The sequence below is a fragment of the Epinephelus moara genome, chromosome 14, assembly GCF_006386435.1.
Source record: "Epinephelus moara isolate mb chromosome 14, YSFRI_EMoa_1.0, whole genome shotgun sequence".
NCBI classification, from domain to species: domain Eukaryota; kingdom Metazoa; phylum Chordata; class Actinopteri; order Perciformes; family Serranidae; genus Epinephelus; species Epinephelus moara.
In genome coordinates this window covers 16,054,443-16,073,663 of record NC_065519.1, presented here as the reverse complement: position 1 = coordinate 16,073,663, position 19,221 = coordinate 16,054,443, and the positions used below count along the sequence as shown (strand labels likewise).

Sequence of the window (19,221 nt, the reverse complement as noted above, 5' to 3'; positions counted from 1 at the left end):
GAATGATTATAACTCTTTCAAGCACTCTGAGAGAGAGCTACATTTTACCTCTGCTGAACTCGTCTTCTGTCTTAACAAACACAGTCGAGCAGACAAAGAGAGAAGACGATGATTCCCATCTGATTTGGTCTGATCGCTCCAATTTACAATTCAAAGGATTCCAGAAGAGACAGAGAAATGTGAGAAGTTTTTTTTAAGGCTTGTTGGAGACTTGATTTTTAAAACAAAACTTAAGATCCAGGGCAGAATGAGTCAGGATAAGACTGTGTTCAATAAGTTCAACTCTGACAGAAATAGAAATAAATGAATTCAAATGTGTTGCATCACTGATAAATAAAGCATGAGCAGAATTTCAGCACCGCAAAGCCTAGAGAGGTATTCACCACAATAATCATCTAAATAATAGAGCAGAATACTTGTGGAAAAGACTTTCAAAGCTGAGTTTATTACCAGTGTTGTCTGTGATCTGAGCTTCCTTGTTTTGGGGAGGAAATGTGGGTGTAGTTAGTGGATCTTCTGCAAGATTAAAGAGGAAATCTTGACTCGTCGTCAAAATGTTTTTTTAACTTTCCAGCTCCACATGTTCCTCCTCTTGTCTACCTATGTTGTCTGTTACGCTGGCCTCACACCAACGACTTTTCAGGTGATTTCACTGTTGCAGATAAATTTCCAATGTTGGAATAGAATCATGAGAGTGTGGTCTTGATCATTTTGTGTAAGGTGGTTGTAAAACTCAGTCCAAGCTGTCTTAAGTCCTCATCCTGATGTTACGTTAAAATCAAACATGTTTAAAGGAACAGTGTGTGGGATTTAGGCCTTGTTTACACGGATACCGATACAAATAAAAACAGATTTTTATTAATCCTGTATAAAAAAAATTCCGGGTTTACATTATCAGTTGTGAAAACGATATCCCTGTTTACACGAAAAAGCAGAAACGGCAGTTTTTTGCTGCAATTAGCATGCCAGGCCAGTAGGTGGCGATACGCCATATGTCAAACACCATAGAAGAACGTTTTGCGCATGCACAGTGATTTGTTTTCCTCTTGGCGCTAGTGATAAAAACAATGATAAACTACATTTTATGTAGCATAGTTAGCTGCTGTTCACTTACTAATATTGGGCAGAGCAGACGTCTTTGTGCACCGATGTAGCGGTGATATTGATGCAGCAGTGCTAAGTTCATTTGTAAGCTCGTAAGTACTCCCAAAAGTGCTAACAAAATGTAAACAACCCGGCATATATCAGCCATTGTTGATGTGGTTCCCGGGCACGTAATGGGCATGCGTAAACTGGGTTGCAACATCATTGTTTTCCAAAATCTCTGTCTATCCTGTTTACATGTCTCCATAGACACATTTTTTAAAACTTTCACTTTGGAAGCCATTTTTGAAAATCTCAGTTTTCATCGAGAAAAACGCCAGTTACGTGTAAATAGGTGCAAACGCAAAGATAAATACCCGTTTTCAGAAATATACGGAACTGTATAAACAGGCCCTAAAGGTTCCCGAGATGCCAGGTCAGGTGATGCATTAGAGAGCCTCAAAAAACAATAGAAAACTAGGACTTGCTAGAAATGGCTCTAACATACATATTATATTCCATCTCTGCACATATGTTCACCTAAATCCTACACACTTGACCTTTAATATTATCAGAAGTTTTTAGTCTTGGCTGACTCTCTTCAGCACTAAACAAGAAGCAGCAAATCAGGTGGACAGTTAAGATGGAGGAGACTACAGGGGAGGCAGGAATGTGACCTAGTCTTGGTTCTCTTGTACTGTGGAAAAGGAAGAGAAACTGGTAGAGTTGTGGAGTGAACAAGAGTTGGGCTTTAATTGTGTCTCTGGTCCACCAATCAGCATTTATATAAGGGAGAAATCTTAATGTTTGAAACTGTTTGTTTCTCTGTGTTTGGTCTCCTCCCACTAAAATAGTGCTGGTAACCAACAGAAGCTGGTGGCGAGATGAGGAGACATATTACAAAATGTTAAGCTTGTATGCAAATACAGTTTATCTTCTATAGATTATACTGATGCCAAATTGACAGCAATACCATTGACAGATGACGCCTTTCATCTTGTGTTTCTAGAGTGATGTGTTCTTGCAAGGGAGTTTGGTGTAATATTTTCCACCAGGAGCAGGATGGGAAGTAATATTAAAAGGAATCTAGTTGTAGTCTTGCTAATAGTGACCCCTGCAAGTGAGAGGGTGTCAGACTTCAGTCTTTAAAAAGTCTTTTCAAAGTCTCCTAATGTACACTTGTTATGTGTGGTTTAAAGATTTCTTTCTTTATTCCTGGATGATCTGAGTCTGTGCAGCTTTGGGAGTCAAAGACCAAAGCACTAGAAACTCAGGCATACACTTACACATGTCAAGAGTCAGACACTAGGACAATAGAAACCTGTGTAATGTACATATTTAGACACACATACACTCACAGCCTGTGTCTGATTCAGTCTTCTCGTCACTTAAATCTTGCCCGTGTGATTATCTGGCGCGGCGTCTCAGTTCTCATCTGGCAGGAATAGGAAATCACTCTTTGTTTGCGGTGCATTTTAATGTTTCATAGCTGATGAGTTAAGTTTCATCTCAAATCTCAAGGCATCACGCAACTGCTAATTAGCAGCATATATCAGTGAGCAACAGCTCCAGATGTGAACATGCATTATTTCCTCCACTTGTCATGAGGTTTTTTACTGCTACAAGTGCAGGTACAAAAACCTATAGCATTGAGCTCAGGTACAGCAGTGAGTACAGAAACATGAAGGTGATAAATTTATCATTCATAATATCAAACAGGTATAATAAACTTCCCCCTGTGCTGCACAATTTCCACTGAGCTGACAGATTGACCAGGGTGTCAAGCGAGGATCACTTGGGCTACACTTGTTCTACTGAATTATAAGATTTATTGAAAAATGCTGCTGGGATGCTGAGACAGGGAAAATCAATGAATGTGCAGCTGTAAATCTGACCAGCAGGAACCAGGCCTGAAACTAGAAGTCTCACCACTTCTGCGCGGGTGAACAAGCCTCCCTAAAACCTCTGTAAATCTCCCTCCAGATTCATGGCAAGACTAGGTGTAAAGTATAGTACAGACCGCATCTATTATGTTCAGTAAGTGGCTGCTATTGTATAGAAGTATCACGTATAAGAGATTAATCCTCTGATTTATTTCAATGCTGTCCCAATCCCAATCCCATTTTATTTATTTCCCTGTGTCCTGACTTGTGTGTGCAGTAGGTTATAGATAACACCACCTGTCAAAAAAACTGTCACTATTTTTTATCCTTCCTGTGGGAAATTTGCAGTCTAGTCTCACTCCTAGAAGGTCAAAATATATATACCAGGCTTTCGACCTACTCCAGTGTAAACCCATCCACGTGAGTAGTAGATGGTCAGAGCAGCGCATGTGATATAAACAATGCAAAAGTCCACTTTGTGTGGGTGGAAGCTGCGGCAAATGAGTCCAATGAGCACAGGACTTTGACCCAAGAGGCCCATGTTTGTGTCCCATGTGAACCTAAAAGGCATCGTTGAGCCTCACCTGACTACCATCAATCACAATCTTGTCCTAACCTTAACCAAGTTGTCTAAATCTCTTACTTACGCCGACCTCATCTGCGTCGCAATCCACAAAGTGCCATCGGCTGCCCAAGTGTCAAAATGTGACAAGTAGTAATTAAATTACAAAATTTGAGGTGCTGTAACTTTGTACAGTAAAGCAAGGCCTAAACTAAACAAAAATTTAAATTTACTTTGAAAAGTACACTTTGGCTGTCAGAATTATGGCAAGAAAGCAGTATGTTTTTCATTTTTACACTTTGGGTCCATCCCAATACTCACACTTCCCCTCAAAATTGTCCCTAGCCCTTGTTTTTGCGCATTCCCGCAAAGGGCTAGGGTGTCCCAAACTTTAGGGGAGTGCTTTTTAGCCCTTAAAATCCCCACTTAATTTGAAGGGCCGTGCGATGCACACTTAGGGCCCATCCCAATACCCCCCTTAGCCCTACCCCTTGGCCCTACCCCTACATTTGCGCGTTCCCGCGAGGGGTAGGGGTGTCCCAATTCCTTTTTGTGTGTAGGGGTAGGGGGCATAACGAGGGGTAGTGGGTATGAAACTAGCCCTTCGTAGCGAGGGATTTCAGATGCTGACTTGCCAGCGAGGGGTAGATGTTGCCATAGCTACCACTGAGCAAGAGACAGGGAAAAAGTTCATACATAGCTTAGGTTACCGTTGTCAGGTTGCTTGTTAGCTAGCTAGCTAGCTCGCACTTTCTGGCATCTGTCATCTGTCCTGTTCTGCAAAATTGTCAGACTTTTCACATTAGGATAACACACCAGCTAGTATAACTATGCTGCCTCATAATGTTAGCTGGTTAGCTAGCTAGCAGAAGTCCCCTGTCGTCTGTCGTTCATCAAACGAAGCATGATGAATGCGGCAAACGTGATCAGTAGGATGAATGAGACTCCATTGTAGATGCCGGTTGGAAATGTAGATGGCTCACAGCTTCCTGTTTAAAATAGTTAGGTATGCGTGAACGTAGTGCTGGGCGGTATACCGGTTCGTACCGAAAACCGGTATTTATTTTCGTTATGATATGAATTTTTCATATACTGCAATACCGGTGAATAGCCCAAACAAAGTCCAGAATGTGCGCGGCGGGAAAGTGTTTCAGCGGGGACCCATTTCACCGCTGCACACCACAGGCACGCTTGAGCAGGTGAGAGTGAGAGCGACGTTTAGAGGCAAGAATGGCTGCTGGAGAGAGTCCTGAAAGTGAAGCAACTGTACACGATGACCCAGAAGAACTCATACCAAAAAGAGCAGTGTTTCCCCTATATGCAACTAGCAGCGGCGCACCACCGTTTACAATTCTCCTCTGCCCTCTGTATCGCGCACGGCGGAGTTTCGCCCCGATGCACACACACCCACACAGACAAAGCGCACACACAGTTTGAGTTGAGTTGAGTTGAGGTGAGCACACTAGAGCACGGCTCGGGCCGCATTTTCCTGACCGAAGGCAACCCGTCCCGAGTCCGAGACAGTTATAACCGAGCACAGCACTAATTAGAGCTTAGATCGGGCCCACAAAATTCAGCCTGGGACCGGCCGGCCCGTGCAATTAACTGTAATTAACGGCCAGAGCCCGATTTAAACCCGACATTTTTCAATAAGTTGGCTGTTATAATTAACGCTAAGGACACATTTTTCAATAAGTTGGCTGTTATAATTAACGCTAAGGACACACCTAACGCGCTGTTAGTGCAGCGGAAGTCCTGCGAGTGTACTTGCCGGCGCTTGACTGTCCACACAGGCAGCACATTTCTCCTGCGCTCTCCGCGCCGGTTAAACATCGACTCCACTCGTTCCCGTCAGTACTCGTTTTTTCACTTCAACAGGTCATTTTAAACATGGGTACGTCCATATTTTCATCGTTTTTTATAACGTAATAAGTTAATGACAATTTGTCATTGCATGTCTATGTATTGAGCGTGTTGGGTAAAGACTGAATGAATAGGGCATATTTTTTGGAGGCACGGAAAGCCGCTGTCCCTCCCACTTATCTCTACCACCCCCCTCTCTCTCTCTCTCTCTCTCTCTCTCTCTCTCTCTCTCTCTCTCTCTCTCTCTCTCTCATATATGACCGGGCCCGTCAGAGGGGTGGGGGGTCCCGGCCTGACCCGGCTTGGGCCAGGTCGGGCCAGGCTCGGGCTTGGGCAGAGAATCTAAGCTCCAGCACTAATGGAGCAGAGCGTGTGTTGCGTTCAGGTGTTGTCAGATAAATAACAAATTCCGGCACTTGAATAGGCCATAGCACAACACAGCAGCATGTCAAGTTGACCAAACCTGAGCAAAATACCGTGAAATACCGTGAAACCGATATGATTTTTTCTTAAAACTGTGATATGAACATTTTGCCATACCGCCCAGCCCTACGTGAACGTAACCGATGCGGTGACATAGTGAATGGTGTCCCAATTCCTAGGGAAAGATTTCTACCCCTCGTTCATTTCGAGGGCCAAGGTGTAGTGGGCAAGGGCTAGGGGTAGTGGACAAGGGGGGGTATTGGGATTGGGCCTTACGAACCCATCTCAACTGAGGGGAAGATTGAATTTCCCAGTTTGCATTGCAAAACTATCCAGCTAGCGAGTTTTCCAGGAAGACGGCAGCCTCCATGAGAAAGCCATCACACAATTTAAGTACTATTTTCGCAAATAAGCATGCAAAAATTCCAAACTATGTCGGAATGTGTTATGTTTCTGCATATGCATTATCTGTAAGTGTTGAGTTAGAATATGAACGCTTGAAAATCGCTAATTCACGATGTAGCTGTCATGAATATCTACAGAGTTCTCCGTGCAAAAGGCCTACGTTGACGATATGTGTGATGTAGGCGAACACGTCTGTTATGCTAATTTGCATGAAGTGCGTCCCAATTCGTAGGTAAAATTTCCTCCCCCTCAACACTACCCCTTCGTAGTTGAGGGGAATCTATCTGGCGAGTGCACTTGAAACCAAGGGGTAAGGTTAAGGGAAGAGAATTGGGATTGGCCGTTAGTCCACCAAGTAGGTCTACAGAAGTGTAATGCATTCACTGTAGTGAAAAAAACCTAATCTGTGTTTCTGAATTAACAAGATTATTATCTCAGAATTGCCAGAAAGGTTTTCATGGGAGAAATTCTTTCTTTTTTTTCCTGAATTACCAAAACAATAATCTTGTTAATCCAAAAAAAATGAGAATTTTTGGAATCATAAGTTCTGATATAGTAATCTTGTTTATTTAGAAAAACAGGACAAGTATTTTTTATGTCTCAGGTGAATTCTTTACACTTCCATTTAAGTCTTCTGAAACATTTGTGTTGCCTCCATCTCAAAAAACTTTCATGAAATTAGTAAATAGAGAAAATTCAAAACAAGAAAATTATAAATAATAATAATTAAAAAAAAGTCAAAAAACAAATAAAGAAGGTGATGACCTGGAAAAAGTACTTTAAAAAATATAATAATTATGTATCTTATGTATATAATTTATAGTTTTGCCCTAGCTTTTCTCTGGTGTTTATTTATTTTTATTTTTTTTAATACTTTTCTGATTCTTTTATTTATTTATTTATTTTTGCAATTTGTGGGACATTCCTTACCAAGTTGCTCGTTGCCTTTTTTTCCCATGTTTTTGAAAGAAATCGCACCAATTTGCTCAGGGTTCAAAGGTTTAAATACTTAGTAAAGGCATCAAAAAGCAGCACAAGAAAAGTGATGCCACTCCAGGTTTCAAAGGGTTAAATAGATGAGCTTGTTGTGATTGTCACACCATAAAGAGTTTTCAATGTGCATAATCACAGCAAGTTTAACTTCATATTTTAATGCCCATGTTGTCACGCACCTGTGGCAGCAGGGTGGTGATTGAGGCAGTGAGAGGCTCGTCAGAACAACAAGTCACATCTGTGTGTGTGAGTGTGTGTGTGTGTGTGCGTGTGTGTTTTTGGAGCTGCTGTTGGGTGTGCTCTTTCAGTTGGCTGTTTGGACAGGGTGGGGCTTTTTATTTTTACAGGAGGCATTTTGACATGTCACAGTATGAAAAGAAAGCACAGGCATAGATAATCAAACTAATGATGATTGTGCAGGCAGGCTGGCTCACTTTCACACTGTCATGACTCACTGAGACACACACTCTCACACACTGTGAGTGACACCTGTGCTTTTCCTGCCTGGGACTGTATTGATATGGTGTCAAAAAAAGAAGATGCAAGAAAAACCATTGAAATTATGCTTAAACACACATTATTTGAATAACTGCAGCAATCTCAAAACATTTTAAAATCAAGCTGTAGCTCAGAAAGTTGAGCAAAAACTCGAGGGGTATGCATTTTTCAAAGCGCTGCAGCTGTGCTTAAAAATGTGCTCTAACATGCATTAGCTACAGTTAATCTCCCAGTCTGTGAAAACACGGAGATCCCTTCACAGAGGAGCCTCGACAGACATGCCCAAGCTGTACGGCATTAATAGCGTTGTGTAGTGTACTGCTACGAGGACTAAAACTTTGTGACCTGCCCTCGAGAGAGAAGTCCTCTCTGTATTCTGTCTTTAAAAGGCTTTTCTTTCACATACACTGAAGCTTTTTCTGTATAATAGCTGTGGGTTGTGTTTATGTCAAAACCAAATAAATCCAGAAGCAAAGTCTTTGAATTCAGCTTCACTTCTCTTTAAGTGCAATCTTGTGTGTCCTACAGTGATGTGTATTAACGTCATGGCTGAAGAGTGATTTCAAAACAATGTGTCAGATACAAATCCAGAAAAACAATGACATCATATGAGGACAGGTGAAGGCCACAGCAACACTGGAAACCAACAGCTATGCGTGCAATGTCGAACACACAGTCCATTCTTTGCCCAGCAGGGGTCCGCCTCCATGCCTGTCTTCTCCGATACAGTTTGTTCCCCCTGGTACACCTTGAAGTTTGTTCTCCACAAGGACACAAGTATCGACTCTTTGATTTGACCTCATATTTTGCCTGAGTGCAGAAAACCGACTCGTTGTCTCTGTTTCTGTCTTAACAGCCACACTTGAGTGCTTTTGTGGTTAGGTATATGTTTTGGTTCCCCCACTACCCAAAGACATTTATTTGGGTTTTGCTTGTTTGTTCCAAAGCCATTTCACTGAGCACTTACTGGTGGCGACATCCCACAGGAGGCAATTACAGTCCATTCTATTTCACAATTACTGCGATCAGCCGTGTAGGATGGCACAGCTCTAGGAACAGCTGGGACAAATAAATCAAAGCTGTGAGAGCAGAGCAGGTGGAAGCGTGCTGTGAAAGGAGCTGCGCCGTACCGTCTACCACAGATTGGGGTTTTCCTGTGCCGAGTATTGCACAGGTGGAGGCATCACTCAGAGCCAAAGAGGTGTGAAATATGCAAGTCAGGAGATTTCTCCAGTGTTGGTTAATGGAGGGGCGTTGTTTTCCACATGGTGTCACACTATTGAATGAAACAGTTGCTTACCTGCAATCCCATTCATTTCACTCATCATTTATAGCATCAAATCCAAGATGTAAGCAGCAAATGGTGGTTTTAAAGGATGAGACCTACTTTCCTTTGCTGAAAAATTCTCTTTTCAAAGCTTTTTAAAATCAGCGTCTGTGCCAGTGTTACCCTCTTCTTTTTGAAGAACATTTTACATATCTGACATGCAAGTTTTGGCAATCAGTCTTGTGTTTATCTCGCTGGAGATTAACCCATCTACACTTAATTTCTTGTGTCTTGGAGGGATTGGTTAGCTGGTGGATGTCCAAGAAGGTAAATGCATCCAAAAAGCCTTCGAGACAGATTCAAATCAAATTCTTTAAACCACCTTGGGAGCTAGTTTAACTGTCATAGTTGTAACTGAACTGCTAATCTGAAGAAGTCATGCTTCCTCTGTTGTTTTTTTGGCACTTTCCAAACAGCTTTAGGTGCATTACCACCACCGTCTTGACTGGAGTAAGGCCAACCCTGATTCACAGGGAAAACACTGATTGCAATTAGATTTGTGACACAGACTCATGTGTAAATGGAAATCCATTAAATCTTATCTTGGTTTCATCAGGATATGAGACACTTGAAGTGACAAGTGTGAATGGGGCCCTCTGTGGAATAAGTTTCTATCATACCTCCACTTATCAGACGACCATAATTAGTCACAGTGACTGATCGCGAGAAGCAAGTGTGGATTGTTTTCAGATAGGAGCATAATTATTTTTTTTTTAAATGTGGAATTGTCATTTTTCCATTTTGTTAATGTGGGGCATTTAAACCATTAAAAGCAAGTAAAGACCCTGTTACATGTCCACATGGTGTTTTGTATGCTACAAGACACATTATGAGGCAAATGATGAACCAATGTCATGGCTGAACTGAAGTGTACCAATGACAGTCTCAAGGACGAGGACTCAGACTTTGGGTTTGTTACGTGACAAACCTGAGGAGCCAGGTTTGCAGGATGGACCTTTCTAAAATGCTACAGCAAAATAAGGAGAAACAAAGTGTAGCTATGTATTGAATTTTGCAAGTTAAGTTTCCCACACATTCTCACTGCGACCTCGTCACATATGGACGTTTGGTCATGGACTTTCCACGTCCAGATAAGATGTGAAAGGTACCCTGGGCGTGTTGGTTGTTGACGTTCTGGGACACCGTGTCAAGTTCTGCCTGTTACATGCATTGTCTTCTTTCAAAATACACTACCACGTTCACAGGAAATATACAGTTTGCATACAGTTTCTTTCAAAATAAACGCACTACATTGGTACAACACCTCAAATTATGTCTTTTTTCTTTCAACAACAAATGCACATGGTTGGGAAAAAAAGAACAGGGTTCGGCTTTAGAATCTCACAGGATGCAAATACCGCTCTCCCAAGCGAAAGTCGGTCTTGTTGCACCCAACTCGGACTTTCACTGCCTTAATTTCGTTTTCGTTCTGCCGTGTTTCCCCCTAACGCCGCTGGGTGCCGTTGAACTATAACAGCAACCAGCCGCATATCATGTCAGCGTTAGAAGAAGAAGACTTTGGAGTGAGACCGTGTTGAAGTGTGTGCAACATTAGCAACATGTGACTTGTTGATTTATAACAGACTAAAGCCAAAGGCTCAGGCTATGTATTACTTACAAGCAGAGATTTGTGTCTTGCTGCAGACGAGTGACTAAGGGTCTGGGGTTAATTTGCATATGTACAGACAGCAAATACTAAATTATGCACAAGTGTTGAGTCACATCTTAGTTATTTTGAGGCATGAAGGGATGCTTTTTATGAGAAAAAATTTTAAATATGTAATTTTGATGACTAAATATGAGTTTAGGGGGTTTAATTAATGCCCAGGGATTAACTCTAACATTAGTAAAAAACAATTGTCTGCCGCCTCTTAATTCTTTCATAATGCAAAGGAGTATAACAAACACAAACTTGGTGACAAACCAATGCCTTTCAGAGTTGGCACACTGAGGCACAAATGCATTAAAAGAATAAAGATACAGTAACTTTAAACTTCAAGAGACATTTCCTTAGTGTGAGTGTGTGAACCACTTCACCTTCAGTTTTAATCTAAAGGTTAAAAGAAACGACTTCATAAAACAACCTGGGCAGTGAGACCACGTTAATCTTTGCCAGGGGAATATTTGTGGAGCGTTTAAACTGTGGATCCAGGAAGTTCAAATTTAACACACTTTAATTTAGTACCAAACACTCTGCACTCTAAAAAATGACTATTTTAACTTATTTTTTGACATTTTTTAGGTGGGATAGGCTCCAGCCCCGCCGTGACCCCGAACAGGATAAGGGGTTATGGAAAATGAAGATGAAGACATTTTTGAGTAGGATAGAACTCAAATAAATAAGTTAAAGTATCTTAAATGCAATTATTTGACCTCTAAACATCACCACAACATCTGGATAAATATAAAGTTGGTTCGGGCTTAAATAAGCTCTTCAAGGTCAAAGCAAATCATGCTGGTTGCACTGGACTAATGGGTTTTGTTGTGGAAAGCCACTAGTTTACTATTATGTTGGAGAGTGGGTACGTTTCCCTGGAAACCTTGGTCAGTAGTACTACTTAATTACTGACGTCATTCATATATGTCAACAAGCGTGGGTTTCCTGGCAGCAATGCTTAGGGGATGACCTCCATTGCCCACATAAGTGCTTTGAGATGCTCCTTCTCAAGGTTTCCTTCTCCCTCCTTTCCATTAGTGCTTAACCGCTCACTACGCTAACCTCATGTGCATTATCCACATGGGAGTTGTGGGCTTGGATGAATGGATGGAGGAGCATATCCCTTGAAAAACGATGATATACTAGTGACATGTAATAGAAACGCCCATCCACATGTCCTGTGTGCACCATCTCTGCCAAAAATAGTGAGCAATCAAATATTTAGTTTCAGGCTTACTACTGGAATATCTTTTGCACACGCTCCCGGTATCCGCTTCATTTTATTCGGTACACTTCCCCATTTATGCAAACAGCTCACTCCTGTGGACAATGAGTTACTCATGAATAAAACATAAATATAAAGAATGCAGACAGGGTTGAGAGCTTCAGTTATCGTCCGACTGAACGTTGGATTAGGCTAGATGCAGCTTTGAATACAGGATAAGGTTTTAAACATTGTGGTGTCTGGAGATCGCAGTGTGGTGGGGGTTTTATTTTTTTGTTCTTGCTGTTTTCTCTAAATAAGAAATCAAATCATCAGCATGCTGATGAGAGAGGTCAGATGAGCTTCTTAAAATTGACAGCTGATCTTGCCAGCTTGAGTTCCTCTTGCAGATCACTGTATTTGTCAGAAAAATAAAACATTACTGTCAGCACTTCTTGAAGTTGGCCAACTCCTTTGTGAGCTGTGTACGTCTAGAAATGTGTTAATTACTAGTTGTTTTCAAAAGTTTATCACCCTGGGGAGGTTGCATGGTTAACCACACCTGTCATCACAAAGCCTGTAAATATGGGTGTAAAATATTGTATTGTTTAAATAAATCTGTGGTTTGGAATCAGTGTGCACATGTTACCCTTCTCATTAATGCTCACTCTCAATAACATACCCTTTACATATGATTTGTGCACAACTGCTCATACTATAAAAAGAAATCTTAAAATGCATAAAAGGTATATTTGAGATGTTGTAAGATAACATCTACTTTATTGTCCCCAGAGGAAAACTTTGCTCGGACAAAAGTGCTACAGCCAACTGCAATCTACTTGATGCAATACATAGTCAACATGACGGTACAGTGGTTCACCACAGGCTGTAATAAATAATAATAAATGTATTTATACAGCACAAAGTGCTTCACAAGACTATAAACACAGTTAAATGAAGCTTGAGTATAAACAATGAGGTATCTGCAAGTAGTTGAGTGGTAAAACAAAGTGATTAAAACACATAAATGTACATAAATGTGTCTAAATATGTACATACATCCACACATAATAGATCATATCTTAACAGGAAGTGAATTCCAGGGTTTGGGGGCCCTGACAGCAAAAACCTGATCCCCTCTAGTTTCAAAATTTGTCTGGGAACAGCAAGAAGTAGCTGACTAGGGCACGTTTGGGATCATAGGGTATTAAGAGATCCATTATATACGTAGGAGCTAGTCCAAGTCATGATTTGAGGGTGAGTAATAAAATGTTAAAATTAATTCTAAAATGGAGAGGAAGCCAGTGCAAAATGCTACAACATGTAATGTGCTCCCTACATACATACAATCAAAATAAAAACAGAGAATGTCTAAAGTATCACACATGCCTGGAGTAAGATATAAATCCATAGGCACTGTCGAAATGAGAAGTCATGAAAACCACAAAACATTATCTGTAAAACAAAGTGCAAAGTGCTTACTTGCTAGCTGAATGCATGAGTATGGATTAACCAGCATCAGGACTGTAGTCACTGGTATTTAACTTTGAGGGGGACCATTTTAAATCGACAGTTTCTGTGGACCAACCCCTCCAGAGACATCTCTCCCAGGAGAAATTTTAGAAACTTAGTAGCTAGGCTGACCATTTTAGAGCAATTTGAAACAAAAATCTTAGATCATGGGTTTTCAAAGTTTTGATGACTGAGTGCCATTTTAGAGAGATAGCATATGATTGAGAGCCGCACAAGAAAAGTGCAAACACTGACTTTTTTTATGACATATTATACTCTGACATTTTTAATGACTTTTTAAATGACATACTATACTATTACTTTTTTATTACTTTTTTTAATGACATTTCTATGTCTTTTTTTATGTCATTTTAAATGCCACACTACCAATTTACAAACACTATAACAAATGACAGTGATATAGCCCACATAACACTCATATGTCATTCTAGTTTTACACTTCTTGATACATCTGAAACCAATGAAAATAAAAAAGTACAGTACATCGATTTACCTGCCTATAGCAGTCTAAATGTGTGAGATTAAGGATTATACAAGATTCGGTGCAGAGCATATATAACTCCTGTTAGATTATCCAAGATGGATGACAAACATCAAGATTTAGGCTGGCATAATTTATTCCACTTGCTCTGGGACTGTCCAGCTGTTCATACACTCTGGTTAGAAGTGATATCTCTTATGTCAGAGTTTTCTAATGTTAATTTCCCAGCGTGTCCGAAAGTACTGTATGCTCGCTGGGCTTGAAGCTGGACAATAATGTTGGAGTAACAGTCAAGTGTCTATGGACGTCTATGTACTATCTACTAAGAGACTAATTCTTCTCAACTGGAAGAAGCGTTAAGCAGCCTCTTCCTGGCCGAAGGAATACCTGGGCTTACTAAACATGGAATGGGCAGCCTGCCTGTTGAAACACTTCTATAAGGGGCTGGAGGACCACTGAGACACTGTCTGTACACTTTTAACAGTAGCCCCAGTTTAAAAAGCTTGTATACAATGGAGATATGAGATCCAATGTATGCTACATTATGCTACTTGAACATCAACCTTGCATCCTCCCCACATTCCTTTTTTTTAATTACTATTTGCTTTGTACTGTTTTGTTTCTGCAGAGCTGCAATACACTGTGATACTAGAACTGGTAGTAATAATAATGAGAATTTGCTAGGATTATGATTCATGCACTAATGATTATTTCAGGTGGTGGTGCGTGGTTGCCTTTGTAGCACAACAATTATTTTTCTTTAACGTCTTTAACAATGTATTGGGGGTTATGTGTCACCCTGTATATATTATAATTACTGCCTGGACCAGCTTCCTTGTTGAGTCGTGTTATACAGTAGATGTTGGTAAGAAGGAAAGTGAAGTGGTTTTGTTTACATTTCCTGGGTCAGTAACATGTACCTGAAGGCAGTAGTTTGTATTCAGGAAACAGAATGTGAGACCGGTCCTTCTGAATTCTGTGTGCATGTCGTCTCATAGATATTGTGAAGGGACGAGAGCTCTTTGTTTCCCATCACTTTTATTGCAGTCCTTACCATGTTTGCCGATGTAGCAGGAGGAATCAGCAGTTGCTGGGTGGTTGTGGGGGGAGGGCAGGGAGACCCAGGTTGCTGGACTTCATGTATGCCTGTCTGGCTCCATCATGCTCATGTGAACAGCAGGCGCTCCACAGGATGTGTCATGTCATTATTCACCACCAGGGGCCAATGAACACAGAGCAGCAGCAGAATGCTTTCTAAACAGTGTTTTCCCCTGTGCGAGGGAAGACCCGTGTTTGTGTTTGTGTGTGTGTGTGTGTGTGTGTGTGTGTGTCTATAACGTCTTTGTGCATTAGCCTGTGTACATGAGGGAGAGTGGGAATGAGTGGGAGTGTGAAGGTGAGCAAATGAGCGAGCAAAAGAGAATTTCTGTGTATGCGAGCGCTCAACATTCCTCCGAGGTATTTTTAGCATTGTTTTTCAACATCTTAAGCAGTCTGTTTTCCGGTCTGAGCGTGGTATGGGTCTCTCATGCATTTCTCAATCATATACCCCGCTTTGGAGACACACACACACACACACACACACACACACACACACACACACACACATGTGAAATACTCTCACACAAACACACACACACATGAAAGCATTCCGTTGCTTTTGCTTTAATGGCTAACCTTCACGGGGCTCCAATTGTCCCGAGCAATAAATCATTTTCACTTGCCACATCTGAAATATTTATTCCATGTTAATCAAGCATTGCTTCCTAAATACACACACACGCAGAGGCACACACACACTTAGCAATGTGTGTGAGAGAGTGGGACCCTGCATGCCTGTGTGGGAAACCTTGTAACCATTTACTAATGATGTCGTGATGCCACTACCTCTCATTTCTTTGAACATAGCACTCACACTTGCTAATGCATGACCAATAGGAAAAAAATCTGCCGTGCCATGATTTTTCTTTCCTCTGCTAGGACTGTAAAGTGGTTTGTTTTTATCGAATTTAAATGATAATTTCTTTTTAAGTAAACTGACACTGTGAAAAAATGCAAAGTCATTTAAAACATTAACTATGCTAGTGCCTCTGTGCAGCCACAAAAGCTGTAGTTAGCAACTTTTATATAAAAAGATACTTTTCATATTTTCTGAAACTGTCTTTACTGCCTTTTAGCACTTCTAACAGCCCTACCACCAGTGAATGTAAACAACCAATCAGAGCGGACGGCTCTCTAAAGCCCAGTTAAGACCAAAGATACGCAACGAGACGAGTTGAAACAGGCAACTACGGCTATGCCGTTCTGCAACAGTATAAAAACCTGCCGGTTCACACCAATGCAACTAGATGAGATGGTGGATCATCTCTATGCAACACCTCTCTGTACTTCTGTTCTGGTTTTCAGCTTTTCAGGTTTATTTTGTGGCTGAATATAATTTGTAGCTTCTTGATATATGAATGAGGATAGTGATAGCAAGATACTGGATACAGCTGCAGCCAGTTTACAGCTGAAAAACAGAAATGAAGTGAGCATCAGATGGACTGTATTCATAATCAATACGTCACATTACTATAAGTAAGCAGCGCCAGTTAATCAGTCAATTAGAATGTGTGTGTGAGGGGGCATAAGCATATACAGCGAGCAGCAGCAGCGACCCATCGTCCGACACCGGCACACCGTCAGGACAGAAACAGAGGGCTTAGTGAGGACAGAGCACCTGCCGCAGCAAGCAACCACGCCATCTGTAGTCATTTTGTCTTGACCAGCCAACCCGGTCTTACTCTAAAGTCATTGAAATTCAACGCTTGGGCAGTGAATGGCGGCGCCAGACACTGAAGAAAAAAGCCACCATTTAACGTCAGCATGACACGCGGCCGATTGCTGTTATAGTTAAATCATGGCAGCAGGGGGAAACGCAACGTGACGAATGACGGTTAAGGCGGCGAAAGTCTGAGCAGTGTAGGTGGGAGGGTCCAACAAACACTGACTTTCACCCAGAAAACGGTGTTTGCATCCCATAAGATTCTAAAGCCAAACCCTGTTCTTTTTTCCCAAACGGTAAATTTCCTGTAAAAACGGAAGTATATTTTGAAAGAAGATAATGCATGTAACAGGCAGAACTTGACATGGCGTCCCAGAACATCAACAACCAACACACCCAGGGTAGCTTTCACGTTATATCTGGACATGGAAGGTCCGTGACCAAACGTCGAAATGGGATGAGGCCTGAGTGAGAATGTGTTGGGCTAGCCTACTTCACTACAAGCTGACTGATGACGTGCTTTACATTCTAAAACCAGCCGCCGCCGGTTTGATCAACGGACTTGCAGGTGACACCATCACATGGCTTGAGTTGAACTCAGACCAGCCAGTTCACACCACTGCAACTTTTCTCTGCAACATTCTAAACTGGTTTAGTCTCATTGAGAATCTTTGGTATGAACTGGGCTTGACGCAGCTGTCAATCAATTCGATTGCTCCGTGAACTGTAATCAAACTGTCAAACTCTGCAGCGCTGATCAAATATGAACCAAGATTCTGTTACTGCATTGCCTGTTTCTTGCCTGAAACATATTTTAGTGCACTGTTTAGCTGTAAAATGAGAAAGGTGGTCCATCTGGTAGAAAGTGCTTGGTACTTGACTGTTACCAACATGGTGGCCAGGTCTCTATATACTGCCATGAACAGCTCCCTGATGAAGATATCCTTTATTTTGCTGGCCTAAAATTAGTCAAATTCATTTTTTTTATGTTGTTATTTAATATAGAAGTGCTAGAATTGGAATCAATAATACCTACCAAAAGTTTTTAACTAGGCTCTGACATATATTAATAATCAGTCAGTTGATTTAAATGTTGAAGTGACTCAGTGATGAATCACCCTCATGCATGAATCAGACATCATATATGGAAAAAGATACAGAAAAAATAGAATTGCATGGCAAATATTGAATATTGTAGAGACCCTCACAAAATTTTACACATCATGTTTTCAGGGGAGGTCATGTCTTATTAACAGAAACTCCCCCTGGCTCCCCTGGAGTTCACACCATGGCTCCAGTAGCCAGAGATTGGAAAAGCAAAACCTGAATTAAACATCGGATTTCAAATGCTTCACTACTCTTTCCTAGAATCGAAATATATTCTAACCCTTCTCTGTATTTGCCCACCTCCCCTCCTAGATCCCAGTTATGACGGGAGCCTTCATGGACTCCTCGCCCAACGACGACTACAGCGGCGAGCACTCCCTCTTTAACTCCTCGGCCAGCGTCCATGCCGCTGCCTCTGCCGCCTCGGTACACGGCCAACAGGATGAGCAGCAGTCCATGTCCAGCGATGCCATCTGGCTCTGGATCGCCATCATCGCCACCATAGGAAACATTGTGGTGGTTGGCGTCGTCTATGCCTGCACTTTCTGATGAACATATGCTGACAAAGACAAACACACGCACGCACACACACACACACACACACACACACACACACACACACACACACACACACACACACACACACACACATCCTGCTTTTTCCGGATATCTGGACCCCTGAGCGAGGCCACGCTTTGTAGACAGACACTCTCTCNCACACACACACACACACACAAACACACACATCCTGCTTTTTCCGGATATCTGGACCCCTGAGCGAGGCCACGCTTTGTAGACAGACACTCTCTCTCTCTCTATGTCTCTCTCTATCTTCCTCTGTCCCCCTCGCACTTGGCTTTTGGATCAGATTGAGTCCCTTAGGGTGTGGAAGTTGTGATACTAGACAATGACATATAGACTCCTCTATTTCTTCATCAGAGGAGAAGACTGGGACTTGGCTGCAGTCGTCGGCATGGAGCATTTTTGGATGCTACAACTGTTAGTTTGAAAAAAAGCTTTTGTGTTCAACAGCTCTTTAGTTAAAAACAGAAACATCAGACCTGCGCTCTCAAACAAGAATCAAAGGAACACTGTTGTTTTTTTTTTTTCTGCTTAAGTTTGTTTCCATGTTTCTCCTCAGACAACATCCTCACTTATAATGCAGAGACGAGAATGGAGATTAAATGGGGCTTAAGATCCAGGTTGATCCGGGCCATCTTAAACATCCACCAGATAGTTTCTTAGCAATTTAGAGCAGTGCTGTTTAATTATGCGGCTGAACAGAGATGGTGAATGTTAAAACATTTAGAAAGTGCTGGGATTATTTTCATGCCAGGCAGCCCTGAGGCCCAAAACACTGGAGCTCATTTAAGGACTAATTTGTGGATGAAACGTGGTGTATATAGTATCTAAACAATTTTACTGACAGGAAACAAAG

The 19,221-nt window shown here is 41.6% G+C and overlaps 1 protein-coding gene across 1 annotated transcript in view; it reads left to right on the top strand.

Moving 5' to 3' along the window:
- The window catches only part of LOC126401530 (uncharacterized protein C14orf132), a 40,854-nt gene extending 22,360 nt beyond the window's left edge, over positions 1–18,494 (top strand). Inside the window, exon 2 of the mRNA XM_050062868.1 lies at positions 18,096–18,494. Coding sequence (XP_049918825.1) covers positions 18,096–18,332 — 237 coding nt within the window. The 3' untranslated portion in view covers positions 18,333–18,494. The remainder of the gene's footprint in view (positions 1–18,095) is intronic.
- The last annotated feature ends 727 nt before the right edge of the window (positions 18,495–19,221 follow it).